This window comes from Cetorhinus maximus, chromosome 24 (genome assembly GCF_964194155.1).
Source record: "Cetorhinus maximus chromosome 24, sCetMax3.hap1.1, whole genome shotgun sequence".
NCBI classification, from domain to species: domain Eukaryota; kingdom Metazoa; phylum Chordata; class Chondrichthyes; order Lamniformes; family Cetorhinidae; genus Cetorhinus; species Cetorhinus maximus.
The window spans coordinates 29148115-29163667 of NC_135902.1; the positions used below are offsets into that span (position 1 = coordinate 29148115).

Consider the following 15553-nt stretch of genomic DNA (forward strand, 5'->3'; position numbering starts at 1 on the left):
CTCACTCATAACATCATGGGTAACCATCCACCTGCAGAGGAAAAGAGGCACCTTCAGCCATGGTCACATGTCTAAATTTAATGATATAACAAAATGACAAAGGTGTTAAACAGCACGCCAACTAATCATGACCTCATTGTGGGGCAATACAAAAGCACTAGTACGAAACACATGGTGTGCCTAAGGTGCCTTAAATTTATGCTTTTGGGTGCTACGCCTAGGTGCTGTCCCCTCGCTGGCACTGGCATCTGAGACAGCCTGCTCACTTTGCTGTCCTGTTGGCCTCGATGACCTTAGCAGCTGGCCTCTGGCCCATGGAGCCTGTGCTGGCCCCGCCTGGGAGGGAACAGCCAGTTCAACAGCTGGCATCTCCCCAGTCGTCACAGCCTCATCGGGTGCAATGGTCATTGGCGGAGGAGCTTCTGCCCTCATCCGGAGCACCCTGACAGGAGCCCGCAGAGACGACAGGCAGCTGCTGCGCCGATGTGAGGTCGCTTTGGACCTCCCTGCTCACCGTAGATGGATGGGCACCAAGCTGGGAAACTTGGTGCCCAGACCATCTACCACACTGGCACTGACCAGCTGAGGGCAATGCTAATGTGAGGGCTTATTGGTCCGAGCACACCCTCAGGAAGCCCTGATTGGTCTCCTGGAGGATCTTCTCCACGAGAGTCACCACACTCTCCATGGAGGAAGTATGGAGCTCAGCCATGAGGCTCATTGTATTGGTGATGCTCAGCGTGGACTCCTCCACCATGGAGACCAAGCCAAGCATAGCCTCATGTATGTCCGCCAGGTCCTGCTGGACTTCCAGCGTTTGTTGCCTCACTGACAACTCCAGAGGCACATCATCAGCCACCAGCTGAGCATGTGCCTCGTCCCCTGCAGTCCTCCAACTGCTGGTGCCATGGGCACTCTCTGTCTCCGCCAGCTTGTCCAGCGACTCTGAAGTGCCCTCACCGCTGTGGCCTGGGACACTAGCCAATGATCTAATTCCCACCGAGGTGCTAGTATCTGTGCTGGTGCCTGCCTGGCAGAGATGGTGTGATGCTGGTGGGTCAGAGACTTCAGGGCCCTCGTGTGAGAGGGGGCCCCTGTGCCTCCTCCTCCCGGCCCAGCTCCACTGATGTTGAAAGGAAGAACAAGGACACTTGGTTAGTTAACGTGGAGACTATGTCAATGTGCATTCCTGTCCCCTGGATAATTATGCGCTCATCCTTCCATAAGCAATGGTCAAGCCATGTTGCAAACTTCAATCACTGAACATTCAGCACTGCCATGGCTGCTGGGACACTAATGGTGACCTTAGTGCTGCGCTAACATACTTGTCCGTGGCAGCCCAACCTCACTGACACCGGTGGACCTGGGTGCATGGTGCCTCTCCAGATCAAGGACCTCCTGCTCGAACCAGGTAATGATAGCCAATTGGCCAGCCCTCCGCCAGTCCTCAGCTGCTCGGTGGCATTATGAGCATTCTTCTCCTGAAAAGGAGAAAAGAGCATTGATTCAACTTGTACCTGGAACCTCTTCGCTGCCGCCCCACCCCAACCAGTGCGGAACATTGCAGGGCTCCAGTGCCTCCTCACCCCGCAGCTGCCGGCCACTCATACAAAGATGCCAAGCCTGTCCCCTCACCTCGGCCAAATGCAGCCTACATCACATTTGGCACCAATCTTGCAAGGCAAGGAGCCGCAAGCTCGTGGAACGCAAAGGGCAGCAGCTGAATTGGTGCCCCACCACCCGGAAACTCCCATCCCAGCATGTCAGCACCCTGACTTTGACATGTTTTGCAGTTCCAGCACTGTGTCTAGGTGCAGATCCTCCAGGTTGACCCCTGACCAACTTGCCTGATGGTTCACATGCCCCTCCACAGGAAGACTGTGGTCCTAACCCCCCTCCAAAGGAAACAAGAACACAATCTGGCAGACTGGTCAAACCATTGCAGTCTCTTCCCTTATGATTCAGGGATGGTGACAGTGACTTTGGGGTGGGGCGGGGGGAAGTAGAATGTGTAAATATTTAATGAGTAGAATTGTGGGGGGGAGATGTAGTTTAGAAGGTTAATAGATATAATGCTAAAAGCTAATAAACATCATCAGTGATGTCAGAGCACATGTCTCTAGAACTCAGAGATTGATGCCACTGGAAGGAGACTTGTACTTATCTGTCCTTGTAAATAGCTGTAGATAGTTAATAAAAGTTTAGATGTTCCTGGATGTCTTGTTTCCATTTGCCTCTCTTAAACACACCCTGGGACTGTTTATGATGATACTTCACACAGGTGACTTTGTAGGCATTACATCTCAATGTTGAGAGGTACAGCAAAGCTTACCACCTGATCACTGTACAGTTGGTGTGAGACCACTCTTAACACATCATGCTGGTGAATGCCTATTATTGTGCCAGCAGTCATGATACCTTCACTTTGTGACAGTCTGTTGTTCCAGCAATATTTCAGCTACCATATGTCAAACCAGATGGGTAGTTGCTGGATGACAAGAGCTAACCGCTGTACATCTGCTTGGTGACTCCCCTCAACAACTCAGCTACATGTGGTCAGCACACATATATTGAGAGCCATGCTGCCACGAGAAACATCATTAAGCTGAAAATTGGGGTAATGAAGTAAAGGTTCTGCTGTTCCAATGTTATGACACTGCAGTTGGGAAAGGCTGAGTTATTTAAAATCCCAGAGGGAAACTTTAAACAACTGTCATAACCTATATTTTCAATTGATATATTTGAGATGTAGCTCTGAATTCAGAAATGAAATCACCAAGTCTGAAGAGGTTTTTTATATAAATTAAATTAAACATTTATTAAATTAACAAGAAATTAAACACATACACATGTCTACAAATTATTACCGTAATAACTATTAAACAAATCCTCAAATTAATCACTCCCAAGTAATCTTCCCCAAGGCAACAATAACCCATAGACTTAAACAGACTCCAGGCAAAGCACATTTTATCTTACAAATTCAAAATGAGCTTCCTTTCAATTTGGTTCCTTTGCACAGTTGTAGGCTTATAGGTGGCTTAGTTATTACATGCCTCTGACTTACACACACAAAACTCTTTTCTGTATATGCCTAGCCTTCCCTTTGAATGTAAATTCTCATTGTATCACCAGGCCCTTTGAACTCCATCTCTTCTAACAATAAAACTCCTTTCATAGTACCAATTTTATTAGTAACATAAACATATTGTTTGATGCCTCCTAGCTAGGTGCAAGATTTCACCCCTGGTCTTTGAATGGTTTATTCAACAAAATGCAAATGTACCCTTTACCTTACTGTTTAACATCTCAAAACTACTATATATCAAAGCACCCAGACCAACTGGCCTTAATATAATTAAGACACACACTCACACCCACAGACACAGACCCTACAACAAGTCCAATTTAAAATAATTTCCAATAACATTATATACATTAATATCTTCATGACAGCCAATCACTCTGGAGGAGCCCTCAAGTACTCACTGGAGCAAGCATCCCGATTTGTGGTGATCTGTATTCTCCAAAACCTGGCAATCATGAAAGCACAGCAGTTGCCACTATAGGTTCAGTAACAATCTCTGGAGACAGAGGAGGAGGAATGAAGGAGGTAGCTGGTAGATTCACGTGATGAATAGGCTGCCTGTGAGTATCTAATTCACCAATAGTTCCCATGAATGTAGCCCTAGATTTGCATTGTCCAAAAGTTCCACACCTTAACATCCCTCAGTTGTGGACAATCACAACATCCTCTTGGCCACATTCCGGAAATAAAACAATCACAAAGCAATAATTCCATACCAACTTTATCCAACAAAACATCCAATAACGCATACAAAACTCAACTAATCACCTTTGTGCTTTCTCTTAGTGCCTGTTCCTTGTGTGCCTTTGTCTGATTTAGGTCTCCTATTCAGTGCTACACCAGTGGCTGCAGCAGGGCTGGTGGAAAGCTGCTGTCTTTCAGTGGGGCACACTGCAGATGGCCTTACAGGACAACTTCAAGCAGCAATGGCAGCAGTCTGGGGTGCTGGTGGAGTGGCTGTGGTGGGAGCACAAATACTGTCATCTTAAGAGAGGACAGCAGTTTTGTGCTCCATGGAGGCAATACCACTCCCTCCTGGATCACCAATCATGGTAATCTGCTGGTGAACAGATTGCTGGACAGCTGTGATACCCTGCATGCCCCTTTGAACACTGACATCTGCAACCACAATGGCAGCAGTCTTAAGTATGTGTGGCAGTAAGCTGAGGTTTCATGGCGTTTATCCAAGCTTTCACTGCAGCACTCAGACATTACATGGCTTCTGCTTGTGCTACAGTTGAAGCAGCGCCATCAGTCATGAGATGTTGCATCGTGGTTGGGTCCACAAGTGCGCTAATGAAGTTCCACATTGGCAAGGATGGTCTCTAAGCGCTGCCTGAAGCCCTGTGCCAAATGGACTCCTCCATGCTCCTTGACAGTGACATCAGGCTCCCTGTCAGGCCAGGCAATGCATCAAACATTTCTGTGTGCATTCCCATCAGCATTTTTCTTTTTCCACCCTTCCAAAGCCCTCACCTGGATAAGCCTAACTTGGGTAACCACAACGATCCCATTTTAACCCGAACTGTATACGTTGGGTCTTCTGATTTTACAGTTACTTTTTCAGTATAGGACAGCCTTCTGTATTTGTTTGCATAAACCAGATTGTTTACTGCTGAAAAGAGAAATAGTTCATTTGAATGAAAAAATATATTTTAAATAAATTTGCTTCTCATATGTACAAGATGCATATGTAATATACATTCAAGTCATAATATACAATGAATGCACATACCAGGGGATAACTACTGCCACTGATCTGTGCATTATTTCTCCAGATAATAAACCTCAAGATATCATTCCCTAATTCCTCTGATGGATTTCCTCTGAGAATTTTCTCTTAGTTATCCAATGCCCAAGTGTCCATCCCCAAAACCGAAGTATTTGGCGCTCAGCAAATCATTAACAGTAAGTTCTTGCAAATATATAAATTCACAAATAAGCACATTTCTCGTGAATGACCAAAGATCATTGCCTGAACACAATGATCCAAAACCTGCACAGGGCCTCAACTTTCTTGTGTGTGAGAATGTCAGAGCTACTGAAACTGAATTCTATTACATCAGGCATTGCATTTAGAACCAGGTTTGCATTTGACAATGTGAGAACCCAATGGAGAAAAGGATTCATAAGATATCAACTACAATTAGATAAAGTTCTAGAAAAATTATAAAACCTGAACATTTATTTCTACATCTCATGCATGAGCAAGATACCGAACAAAAATGTTTTCAGACAATATTTTAACAACGTTGCTATTGAATTTATAAACTGGACAATTTACCTCGATTCTGCTGTAAAGCTATATACCTGAAAATCTGCCACAAACACCTACCATACCTTCTGTGAATGCCAAGCTACCTTGGCATTGTTACCTTTACTATAGAAATCTGTGAGTGATGTTGGTATTTGGAAAACTGTTCTGTACCAGTGAGATTATGAATTCCTTAACAGTATTATAACAATGTGACTGAAAGGCTACAATCTTGACTTCTGAAGATGCTCATCTCAATTCCAGATTTTTTTTTGTTTTAGTGTGGTTGAGTGACTAATACCCATAGAATACACCACTGAGACTGAAAAGACAAGGCAAATAAAGAAATGAATAGGTATTGCTAAATATGGGTTTTCAAATCTTTCTAGCTGGTAGGGGAAAGTAAGATTGAGAGAAGTGAAGAGTTTTACACTTTTGAGCTCTTGGAAAATAATAAGTCAAAACTAGGAGGTTTAATAATTTTTGACCTTGATACAGTGACTATGAAGGGAGAAAGAAAAGTCTGTAGAATGGCATATCCAGTATTGAGGAAACACAGAGAGCTCAGAGGAGCATTGAGCAGAACCAAATTAATAAAACAGAGATGATTGTTACAGGGAGACAGAGGCTGGAGACCAAAGATGAGAAAAATAAAATATAATAACAAGCTTTTCTTGTAACCTGTCCAAGTTTATATGAGAGTTGTCAGTGGAGCTTCCACAGATATGGGAGCATTGTTCAAGTCCTAAACTACTAGAAGCAAACCTTGCTTTGCATTTGTCTTCAATCACCTGAAAAATAAACATTAATGTCATTAAATTTTAGGATTTTTGATCATAATTTTTGTGGAGATTCTTTTGATATTGGATTATGCTTAAGCGTCGTAGTTCAAACAAAAGCAGGTTTTAAATGAAAGGCCACTGGATACAGGCTGCAGTGTGTGTTAAAACCAGACTAGCCCATTTTGGAGATGTTACTATACTCAAGTCTATTTCAATCTATTGATTTATCCCAAGCCGATTAGCCAAGATGACCAGAGATATTAAACAATTCCTAATCTAGCAATGGGTGTCCAATTAACAGGCACACCTTTGTGGGAAGTATGATTCTCTTTATGTGAGCACTGCATGAGGTGTGAATATATTCCTAGGAGATGGAATAGTCTGGTTGACAGTCATTTTGCAGTTTTTTCCATGGAAAGGTACCTTTTTGCTTCCTGGGCTCAGCATTAACAGAAAAGAAAGGAAAATCATGTTCAGGATGTAGTCAAATCTTGGACAAAGGACTACAAGATACAACTTGTCTTGATCTGGAAGTTAAAATGCAGGTCATGGTCTTGCATTTGCAAGTTGTCCAGAGAAAAAGGTAATGTCAAAATCCAAGTAAGGTAGTTCACAAAGGGAAAAAGCTACCTGATTTTTTTGTGGAGAGAATGGAGATTGACTTATGCAAGTAGAATTTATTTAGACTTAACTGTGTTCACTTATTGTTTGTGAAGTAAAGCACCTAAATGAATGGTATTTGGCCTCGTCCCAACAAGTATTTTCAATCGCTTTCAAAAATATTGGGAAGTGCATGTTGTGGTATATGTGAGAGACACAATATTTAGTTCCAATCATGAGGGTCCTGCTGCTATAATTCTAGGTTGCACTATCATATTATTAGACATAGGAAAGCATGGTCACAGCCCTAAATTCAAAACATAATAGTGTTGTTTCCAATCAGCCAAAACTGAGTAAATGAGCCCTCCACAACAAAAGTAAAACACATCAAAGATATTAAAGCCATAGAGATAGCCATGATCTTGTTGAATGGAGCAGACTTAAAAGGCAAAATGGCCTTCCTACTTCAGCTCTTAATTCCTTATGTTCTAAGGAGAGCATACAAATTAGATTCATCAAGATGCCAGGGTTCAGAAACTACCATCATAAGCAGAGAGCCTTGAGATCCCAGAACTATTTTTCCAGGATGAACAGGAAATGATTATTTCCTCAAGGAGAACTCGGTGATCCTAAATTTAAAACAAGAAGCATGACTTTCACAGGAGAGATTAGGAAAACTAATGAAACCATTTAGGAACGTGCGATGAAGCACACGGCCACTGAATCATAGGATCATTTAGCCAGTCATGTTCATTCAGGCTCTATGCGATTGCAATATCCAACTTTCTTTTAAAATGGTCTCTGCCTCAACCAATTCCTGTGCTAAAGCATTCCATACTCCCAAGAACCCTATGTATGAATAGACTGAACTTCTCATTCCCTGTGATAATTTGAAATTGGTGTCCTCTGCTCAATAACTGCCCAAACAGAAGAAATAGTCTTTCATTATTCACTCAATCAGAATCTTTAATAATGTTAAAAACTCTTATTAAATTTCCATTGCTGCCATCGGGTGAATCTACACTATGCATTTTATGATTTCTATGCCCTTAATGTATTTCAGTTTGTGGTTTAGGAATCATCTACTCTGATCAGAAGCAATACTATTATCCAGAAAACATCACTCCCCCACTCAGTGACTTTTCATTCCAAAATTTATTTCTTTGGCTGAGCTTGTCTTCATGAAATGAAAAATAAATCAGATAACTTAATACTGAGCTGCGCTATTTTAAAAAGACAACCTTTTGGAAAAAAAAAATCAATGCCAAAAAATACAATAACAACTGCATCAAAAACCCAGCTCATACTTAATTCACAGCTAGCGCTGCCACTAAGAGCCAGACGCTGCAGGGGAACTGAAACTGTAGAAACCCTTAAAGAAGTAAAGATGATGACAACAAAAACATATCAAAAGAACTAAAGAATTGTGATTAAAGGCTACATAATCCTAAAGGCATGACATGGTTTCAACATTCAGATATATTCAGAGTTGTCTTCTGAGGAGAACCATTGAGAACAAGAACTTAATTGTGGCAAATAGAGTTTCATTACACCATCAGGTATAGTATAGAGTCATAGACAATATAAACACCCTGGGGGTTAAATACGATAGCTCCTCAAATCAGGCATGGGAATTGCAGTACAACCCATTTAGTGAAGCAGGTAGCATGAAAACTTCACACTGCCTGTTAATCATAATGATTGTGATGTGCAGCCAACAATGAATGTGTATAGGCACCTCAGCAGAGGGGCCAAGCTCATGCACAGCGAGTACCACTTAAAGCTGGGCTGCACTACTTCAGGGCAAGACTGCACATAATAAAGATAAGGTGCATTCTGGTAACAAACAGCAGGAACTGGAACTGGTGAAAGAGGAGTTGAAGTCCAGAAAGAGTCTGCAAAAATAGTGCAACAGGCCAGACAATATGCTCCAAGGTTCTCCAATGCCACAATGCAGGAGATGTACAAAAGAAGGGAGGTTCTCTTCCCTGACAGGGCCAGGAGAGGCCTTCCAGGCAGATATTCATAAGACAGTGGGACATAGAGCCATTACGGTCAATGCCAAAGGTGTAGCATGGAGAATCTGGGTGCAATGCCGCAAGGGATTTGATGATCTCACACAAGTGACGAAGGTCAGTGAATGCCGTTTCATGTTCCACATCCTACCAACCGCACCATTAGCCTCCACTCGCCTACAAGCATGTTATACTTTCAGTTGTGATACATCTCGAACTTGACATGTGGCACCCACAAAGTAAACTGCGTGCAGTCAACGGCATCCTGTGCCACGAGGAAGCCTGCAAGCCTTGTGAAGCTTACATGGTCATTCTACCTGCTTCTCCATTTGCAGGAGAGAATGAAATTCATTCAGCTATCTTGGAAATACAGGGACTGAGTGACCTTACACAATAATGGACAACAAACTGAATGATGATCAAATACCGCCTGCTGCAGCCTAGAAGGAGCCAGACAAAAAAATGTTCATGACTATGGTGTCCTTCACGGCCACTGGCAATGTCATCCTTATTCTGCTCTGAGGTCGCCATTGTGACTGCAACAGGTGGCAGATTTCAGTGAGGATTTCCTAACTGAAGCAGAGGTGTATGGCACGCCGAGCTGGATTGTTAGGCCCTAATGGGGGGTAAGCACAGAGAAGGTTGGCCATGGAATTTCACACTGCCGGCCGAGGTGCCGGTTTGCCAGCAGCGTCCCACCTTTGGGCTGTTTTCTTGAAGGCGGGATGGGGCCCAGCAGGCAACCAGCCCGCAAGTGGCTGGTAGCCAATTAAAGCTCTACAAAGGTGGCCAGTAGGTCCCTGGAGGCGTCGGAGGACAGCCCAGCTGCCTAGAGACGACCTCCCAGAATTAATCCAGGGGACCAACACTCAACGCAGGCTTTGAAACCCTTCCCGCCTAATTGGCTTCAGCTGCAGCCATAGGCAGCCCTGTAGTGAAGCTTCCCCACCACAATGGTGGCTCGGTTGCTAAGGTCATTTTTTATTTTAAAATTTAAAATGTTGGAGAGAGGGCAATTCCATTTTGAGGCGTCCTCCTTCTGTCTCTTAACTGAAAAGACACCTTCTATTCCTTCAGCGCTGGAGGGTCTCCTAGTGGCCTTTCAGCTTTGAGAACTCACCTGCCTTCCTTAATTGGACTTCAATTTTAACCAGAGAGAATATATTAATTTGTCTGCAATAAGCAAAACAGCATAAGAGTAGTTCACAACATATGAGTTTACAATGAACAGCAAGGTTATAAATAAAGAGCGAGTAGGTAATGCGATTTAATGGGAATATCCCTGATATGCCTGTCTACAGGGCAAATCCGCCCTCAGACTATTAATTGGCCAATTGAGGGAAAATCACTGCTGGGTGACCGTTTCCCACATAGTGAAGGGTTCTGATCCCATTTGATTGTGATGTCGGAATTTCAAAGCCCGCAGGAAAAATCCTGCCCACTGTTCCTCACTGAGGTTCGGGTAGCTAAACTGTCCCCTGATGACCACCTCCCTTTTCCCCATCCTCCTCTTCCAGTAGTATTTCCTACTCTGCATGGCTTCTGCTCATTCTTCCTGACATGCTATAGCCCAAGGAACTTGCATACTAATACACCTTTTTCTGGGATCAAGCGATTTGTGTGGAACCCTTGAAGTCAGCACAAAGTCTTTCAACACATGTCATACCACTCCCTGTAGACTTCAGGAGCTTTAAAGAACTCTAGAAAACCAAACACCTCTACAATCATAACAGCAGATAATAGAAATCAGTCAGCAACTAATCTCAAAGTAATTGATATCCCTTTAAATAGCAGTGGTGAGGGCTCCTTGCTGCTGCTGAGCAGGCGTTCAGCTGTGCGAGGTTAAGAGAGGGCTATAACTGGAGACCTGAGCTCCAAAATGGTAGCATTACATGACCATTATACTCCGATTGACAGCACACGCTGCATACTTCTGGAGGAAGCTCCTTGCATGTAGGCTAATGCTTTCACCAAAATGGTACCCAGCATTGCTTGTACCATAAGTGTGCATTTGCTGCTCAGATGCTATTTTGAAACCAAGCAGCACTCGTAGCACTAAAGAACCAGGTGCCAAACAGCTGAATTTTTCAGCCTTGATGTTTTAATCCATTTCATTCAACATTCCACCTCTGTATTTCAGCAGGTGGCTGCTCTGTCTTCTGCTACACACGAGACTTGCTTAATACACAGTGTGGCAGATGGATATTAATCTGGGGTGGCACAACAGCAAAAATGTGTGCGGCTGATTCAGTGACATGATCATATTGTACCCTTTCCCTTAGTGTAATTGATTTTGACGGTTCATTTTACTCTTTTCGTGCAGAGAATCTGTACTGGTAGAAACTTGTCAGAATTACACACTATTTCCCTTAGGAAATGACAATTCTTTAGTGAAACAAACTTGCAGCACACTGCTCATGCCCCACACAAGGTCATGTAAATCTTCCCAATTTTGACTCTTGAGCTCAAAGGACTCATCATAATCCTTTTTGTCCTGCTCTCTTCTCCTGCAGATAGACATATCAAAGGTATCCCCATTAACCTGCATTGCCCTTTATTTGTAACCTTGCTGTTCATTGTAAACTCATAGGCCAGAATTTTTCCGTCGGCGGGTTGGGGGTGTGGTCCGCTCACCAACGCGAAACTGACATAGGATGACGTTGGGAGGAACCCCCAACGTCATCCCGCCCAATTTAAATATTCAGGAAGGCGGGCGGACAGCGAAATCAGCTGTCCGCCCGCCAACCTGTCTATGGCCAATTGAGACCATTGACAGGATAATTAACCCAATTAAAGGCCCTGCCCATCCAACCTTAAGGCTGGTGGGCAGACCAGGAGCCCCAGCGGGCTTCTGAAAAAACATGAAACCTCATCCACCGGCGGGATGAGGCTTCATGTCCTTTTTAAAAAATCTTTATTAAACTTTATGTCATATTTATTAACATGTCCCATCTCATGTGACATTTTCACATGAGGGGGACATGTTAATAATTTTTTTGTTTTTCTATTTTTGAGGTTTTTTAAACTGTCACCAATCTCCCTAAGACAGCACTTAGTCTCAGGGAGCAGTGCGCTCTTTCGCGTGCATGTGCGAAAGAGCGCACTTTGACAGTTGGGGAATCCCTCCCCCCCTGCACAGGAAACACATAGCGCTTCCCGTTGGGTGGCCCGCAAAGGCTCGCCCACTCAAAATGGCGGCGGAGTTCGGCTGCCAGACCACCTCCGAGCCGGTGGGGCCCGCCCGCCCATCAAGGGCTAAATTCTGCCCATAGGTTCTGAACTGCTCCTATGCTGTTTTGCTTATTGCAGACAAATTAATATATTCTCCATAGTTAAACTTTAATGACCTAAAGAAATCATGTGCTGCCAAATATTTCCCAAAAGGTTCTTACATTAATACTGAAGGACATCTATTTCAAAAATCCATTCATTATTTGTACTAATGCTAAACCTCTTTGTGTAGTCAATATGCAAATTAATGATTTAAGATCATAAAGATCTGTTTCATGACCTTTGATATCTGAAGGACAGATTTTTAACTCTACAATTCTGCACCTTCAATTTACTCTTCATAGATAGGCTTCATGGTAATGCATGAGTGCAATGTTTCGTGACCTTGTCCTTAAGATGAACTGACTCACTAATCCAGTTACAATTATTTAAAGAAGATTATTAGAATTAGCTGGCAGTTATCATTTATAAGCCTGAAAATATTAAAACTTATTGGTACGGATGGTACAAATGGTTGGGCAAATAGAGTGCAGCCAATTAACTGAGTGAAGACTTGGAGTTTGGTGAGAGGGGAGGTTTAAGTGTTAATTTTGTCCTTAAATTTTGCTCATAAAATCTAATCTAGTCTGTAATTAGCAGTAACTGGAAAATACTGTGTAAGCAGGCTAAGTTCTTTCTTTCTTGTGGGGTAGAAAGGGTAAACCCACTCTCAGCTGTAGGAGCAGCGTAGTTAATTAGCTAACTGGTTGAATCTAGTTACCGTAGCACCAGTTCAGTTTACTATGAATTCAGGGCTCTTTAGTGCAGCCTTGGCAAACAGAATGCAGCCGACCAACTGAGTGAAGACTTGGAGTCTGGTGTGAGGAGAGTTTGGAGAAGGTGGGGGAAAGGAGTTGTTCGTTTCCTCTTTCCATCTTTCTCACCCCATAGAAATTGGTTCTTGCTCTACTACAGGGAGCTTGCTGTTTAATGAGTATCTGGTGAGTTGGTAAGTTCTATTCTATCCCTAAGATTTAAAATGGTACATCAATTGGTGGTAAAGTTAATAAAATATAAAATAAATCAACATAAATAAGTAAATAATATAATTGAGTAATTATTTAAAACACATTAGTGGTGGCAGGACAGGTGACGTGTCAAGGCTGCAGCATGTAGGAGTTCCTGGATAACATTGTGATCCAGGGCAAACTTGTCTGCAGCAAGTGTTTGCGGCTTGAGGAGCTCCGACTCAGAGTCATTGAGCTGGAGGCTGAGCTGCAGACTCTCTGACACATCAGGGAGAGGGAAAGTTACCTGGATGCTTTATACCCAGGAGGCAGTCACACCACTGAGGATAGGGTCTTCTGATTTGGTCAGTGTCCAGGGACAGGAGGGTGTGACTGCGAGTGAGGCAGGTAAGGGGTCCCAGAGGGCAGGAGTGCAGGGCTGTGAGCCTCTGCAATTGTCCAATAAGTTTATAGTTCTCTCAGTTTGTTTGGACGAGAGCAGGAGCTGCAGGGTGGATGAACAAACTGACCATGGCACCATGGTACAGGACGCCATCCGAGTGGGGGGAGCAAAAAGGAATGTAGTGGCAGTAGGGGACAGTATAGTAAGGGGGATTGACACTGTTCTCCGTAGCAAAGAGCGAGAGTCCAGACAGCTTTGTTGCCTCCCCGGTGCCAGGGTTTGGGACATGTGCTCAGGGCTGGAGAGGAACTTGCAGTGGGAGGGCAAAGATGCAGTGGTCGTGGTCCATGTAGGTACCAATGACATAGGCAGGATGAGGAAGGAGGCTCTGCATAGTCAGTATGATGAGCTAGGCACCACATTAAGAAGCAGAACCTCAAAGGTAATAATCTCTGGATTGTAACCTGAGTCACATGCAAATTGGCATAGGACAAATAAAATTAGAGAAATGAATGCGTGGCTCAAAGATTGGTGTAGGAGAAGTGGGTTCAAGTTTGTGGGGCACTGGCATCAGTATTGGGGAAAGTGGGATCTGTACCATTGGGGTGGTCCCCACCTGAAATGTGCTGGTGTCCTTGTGAGCCACCTAACTAGGGAAGTAGAGAGGGTTTTAAACTGAATAGTGGGGGCAAGGGATCAAATTTGGGAAGATGTGGTAAACCAAAGAGTAGAGACAAGGCAAGAGAGAAAGGTATTAATATGGGAAATGATAAACAGGCCGTGACAGGATGAGGCAGAGAGTACAAATCTAAGGGCAGAAGTTTGCCCTTGGCAGGCTTGGTGGGGGCGGGCGGGGGCAGTCGGAAAGCCAACCACAGCCTGCGATTGGCACTGCAATGCGATTTCATGCTGGTGGGCCAATTAAGGCCCACCTAGCGTGAAACACGAGCGGCAGTGCTGAGTGCTGCCTGTGCGGGGGTGGGGAGGGAGGTGAGTGCGAGTGGGCCGAGTGCGAACTGTGCGCGAGTGAGCGCTGCATAATCTCCCTGAGGCAGCTCCGTGCCAAGAGAAATATATATTTTTTTAAATAAAGAAACTAAAAAGTAATAAAATGTGTCCCCTCATGTGACTGTCACATGAGCAGGGACATGTTATTAATTAAAAATTAAAGCTTTTATTTGCTTTTGGAAACCTCATCCCGCCATTAATGAGGTTTCCAAACAAATGCAAATACCGCTTGGCCTTTTTGCCTGCCCTCCAACCATTAGATTGGATGGGCAGTGAAAAATTTACATTAAATGGTAACTTAAAGGCCTTAATATCCTCCTAAAAGGAGGTTGCCTGTCGGTGGGCGTACTGCCGGCTCCGGCATGTGTCCACCAACCAAAGTATCACGCGACTGTACGTTGACATCGTCGCGTTTGGCCGACGTCAATATCTGCCATTTCGCGCTCGAGTGGGTGAAAATTTCTCCTCTAAGAGTTGGCCAGCAAATAAGGCTAGACAGTACAAAAATAATAACAGGACAAAATAAAGGTGCTGTATCTAAATGCATGTAGCATTCGAAACAAAACAGATGAACGGATACCGCAAATAGTAATAAGTAAGTACGGTCTGATAGCCATTACAGAGATATGGCTACAGGATGACATAGATTGAGACCTGAATATTGAAGGGCATGTGACATTGAGAAAGGACAGGAAGTTAGGAAAAGGTGGAGGGGTGGCTCTGTTAATTAATGATAGTATTAGCACATTAAAGAGGGATGACCTTAGTTCAGGAAAGCAGGATGTAAAAGTGGTTTGGGTTGAGATGAGCAATGATAAAGGCAAGAGGTCATTTTTGGGAGTGGTTTTACGGACCCCTGTCCTGCATAGTAGGACAGAGTATAGAAGAAGAGATAATGGGAGCTTGCCAGAAAAGTACAGCAATAATCATGGGGAATTTTAATCTACAAAGAGACTGCAAAAATCAGATGGGCAAAGGTAGTGTAGATGAGGAATTCATGGAGTGTTTTTGGGATAGTTTTCTTTTAGAACAACACATTCTGGAGCGAACCAGAGAGCAGGCTGTACTAGACCTGGTCTTGAGCAACGAGATGGGATTAATTAATAATCTCCTAGTGAAGGCACCCCTTGGTAGGAGGGGTTATAATATTGAATTTTACATTCATTTTGAGGGAGAAACGAGTGCA

At 43.7% G+C, this 15553-nt stretch overlaps 1 protein-coding gene across 1 annotated transcript in view; it reads left to right on the top strand.

Moving 5' to 3' along the window:
- mgat5b (alpha-1,6-mannosylglycoprotein 6-beta-N-acetylglucosaminyltransferase B) overlaps nt 1-15553 on the top strand; it is a 1185562-nt gene that overhangs the window by 334371 nt on the left and 835638 nt on the right. Inside the window, exon 6 of the mRNA XM_078570583.1 lies at nt 2672-2676. Coding sequence (XP_078426709.1) covers nt 2672-2676 — 5 coding nt within the window. The remainder of the gene's footprint in view (nt 1-2671; nt 2677-15553) is intronic.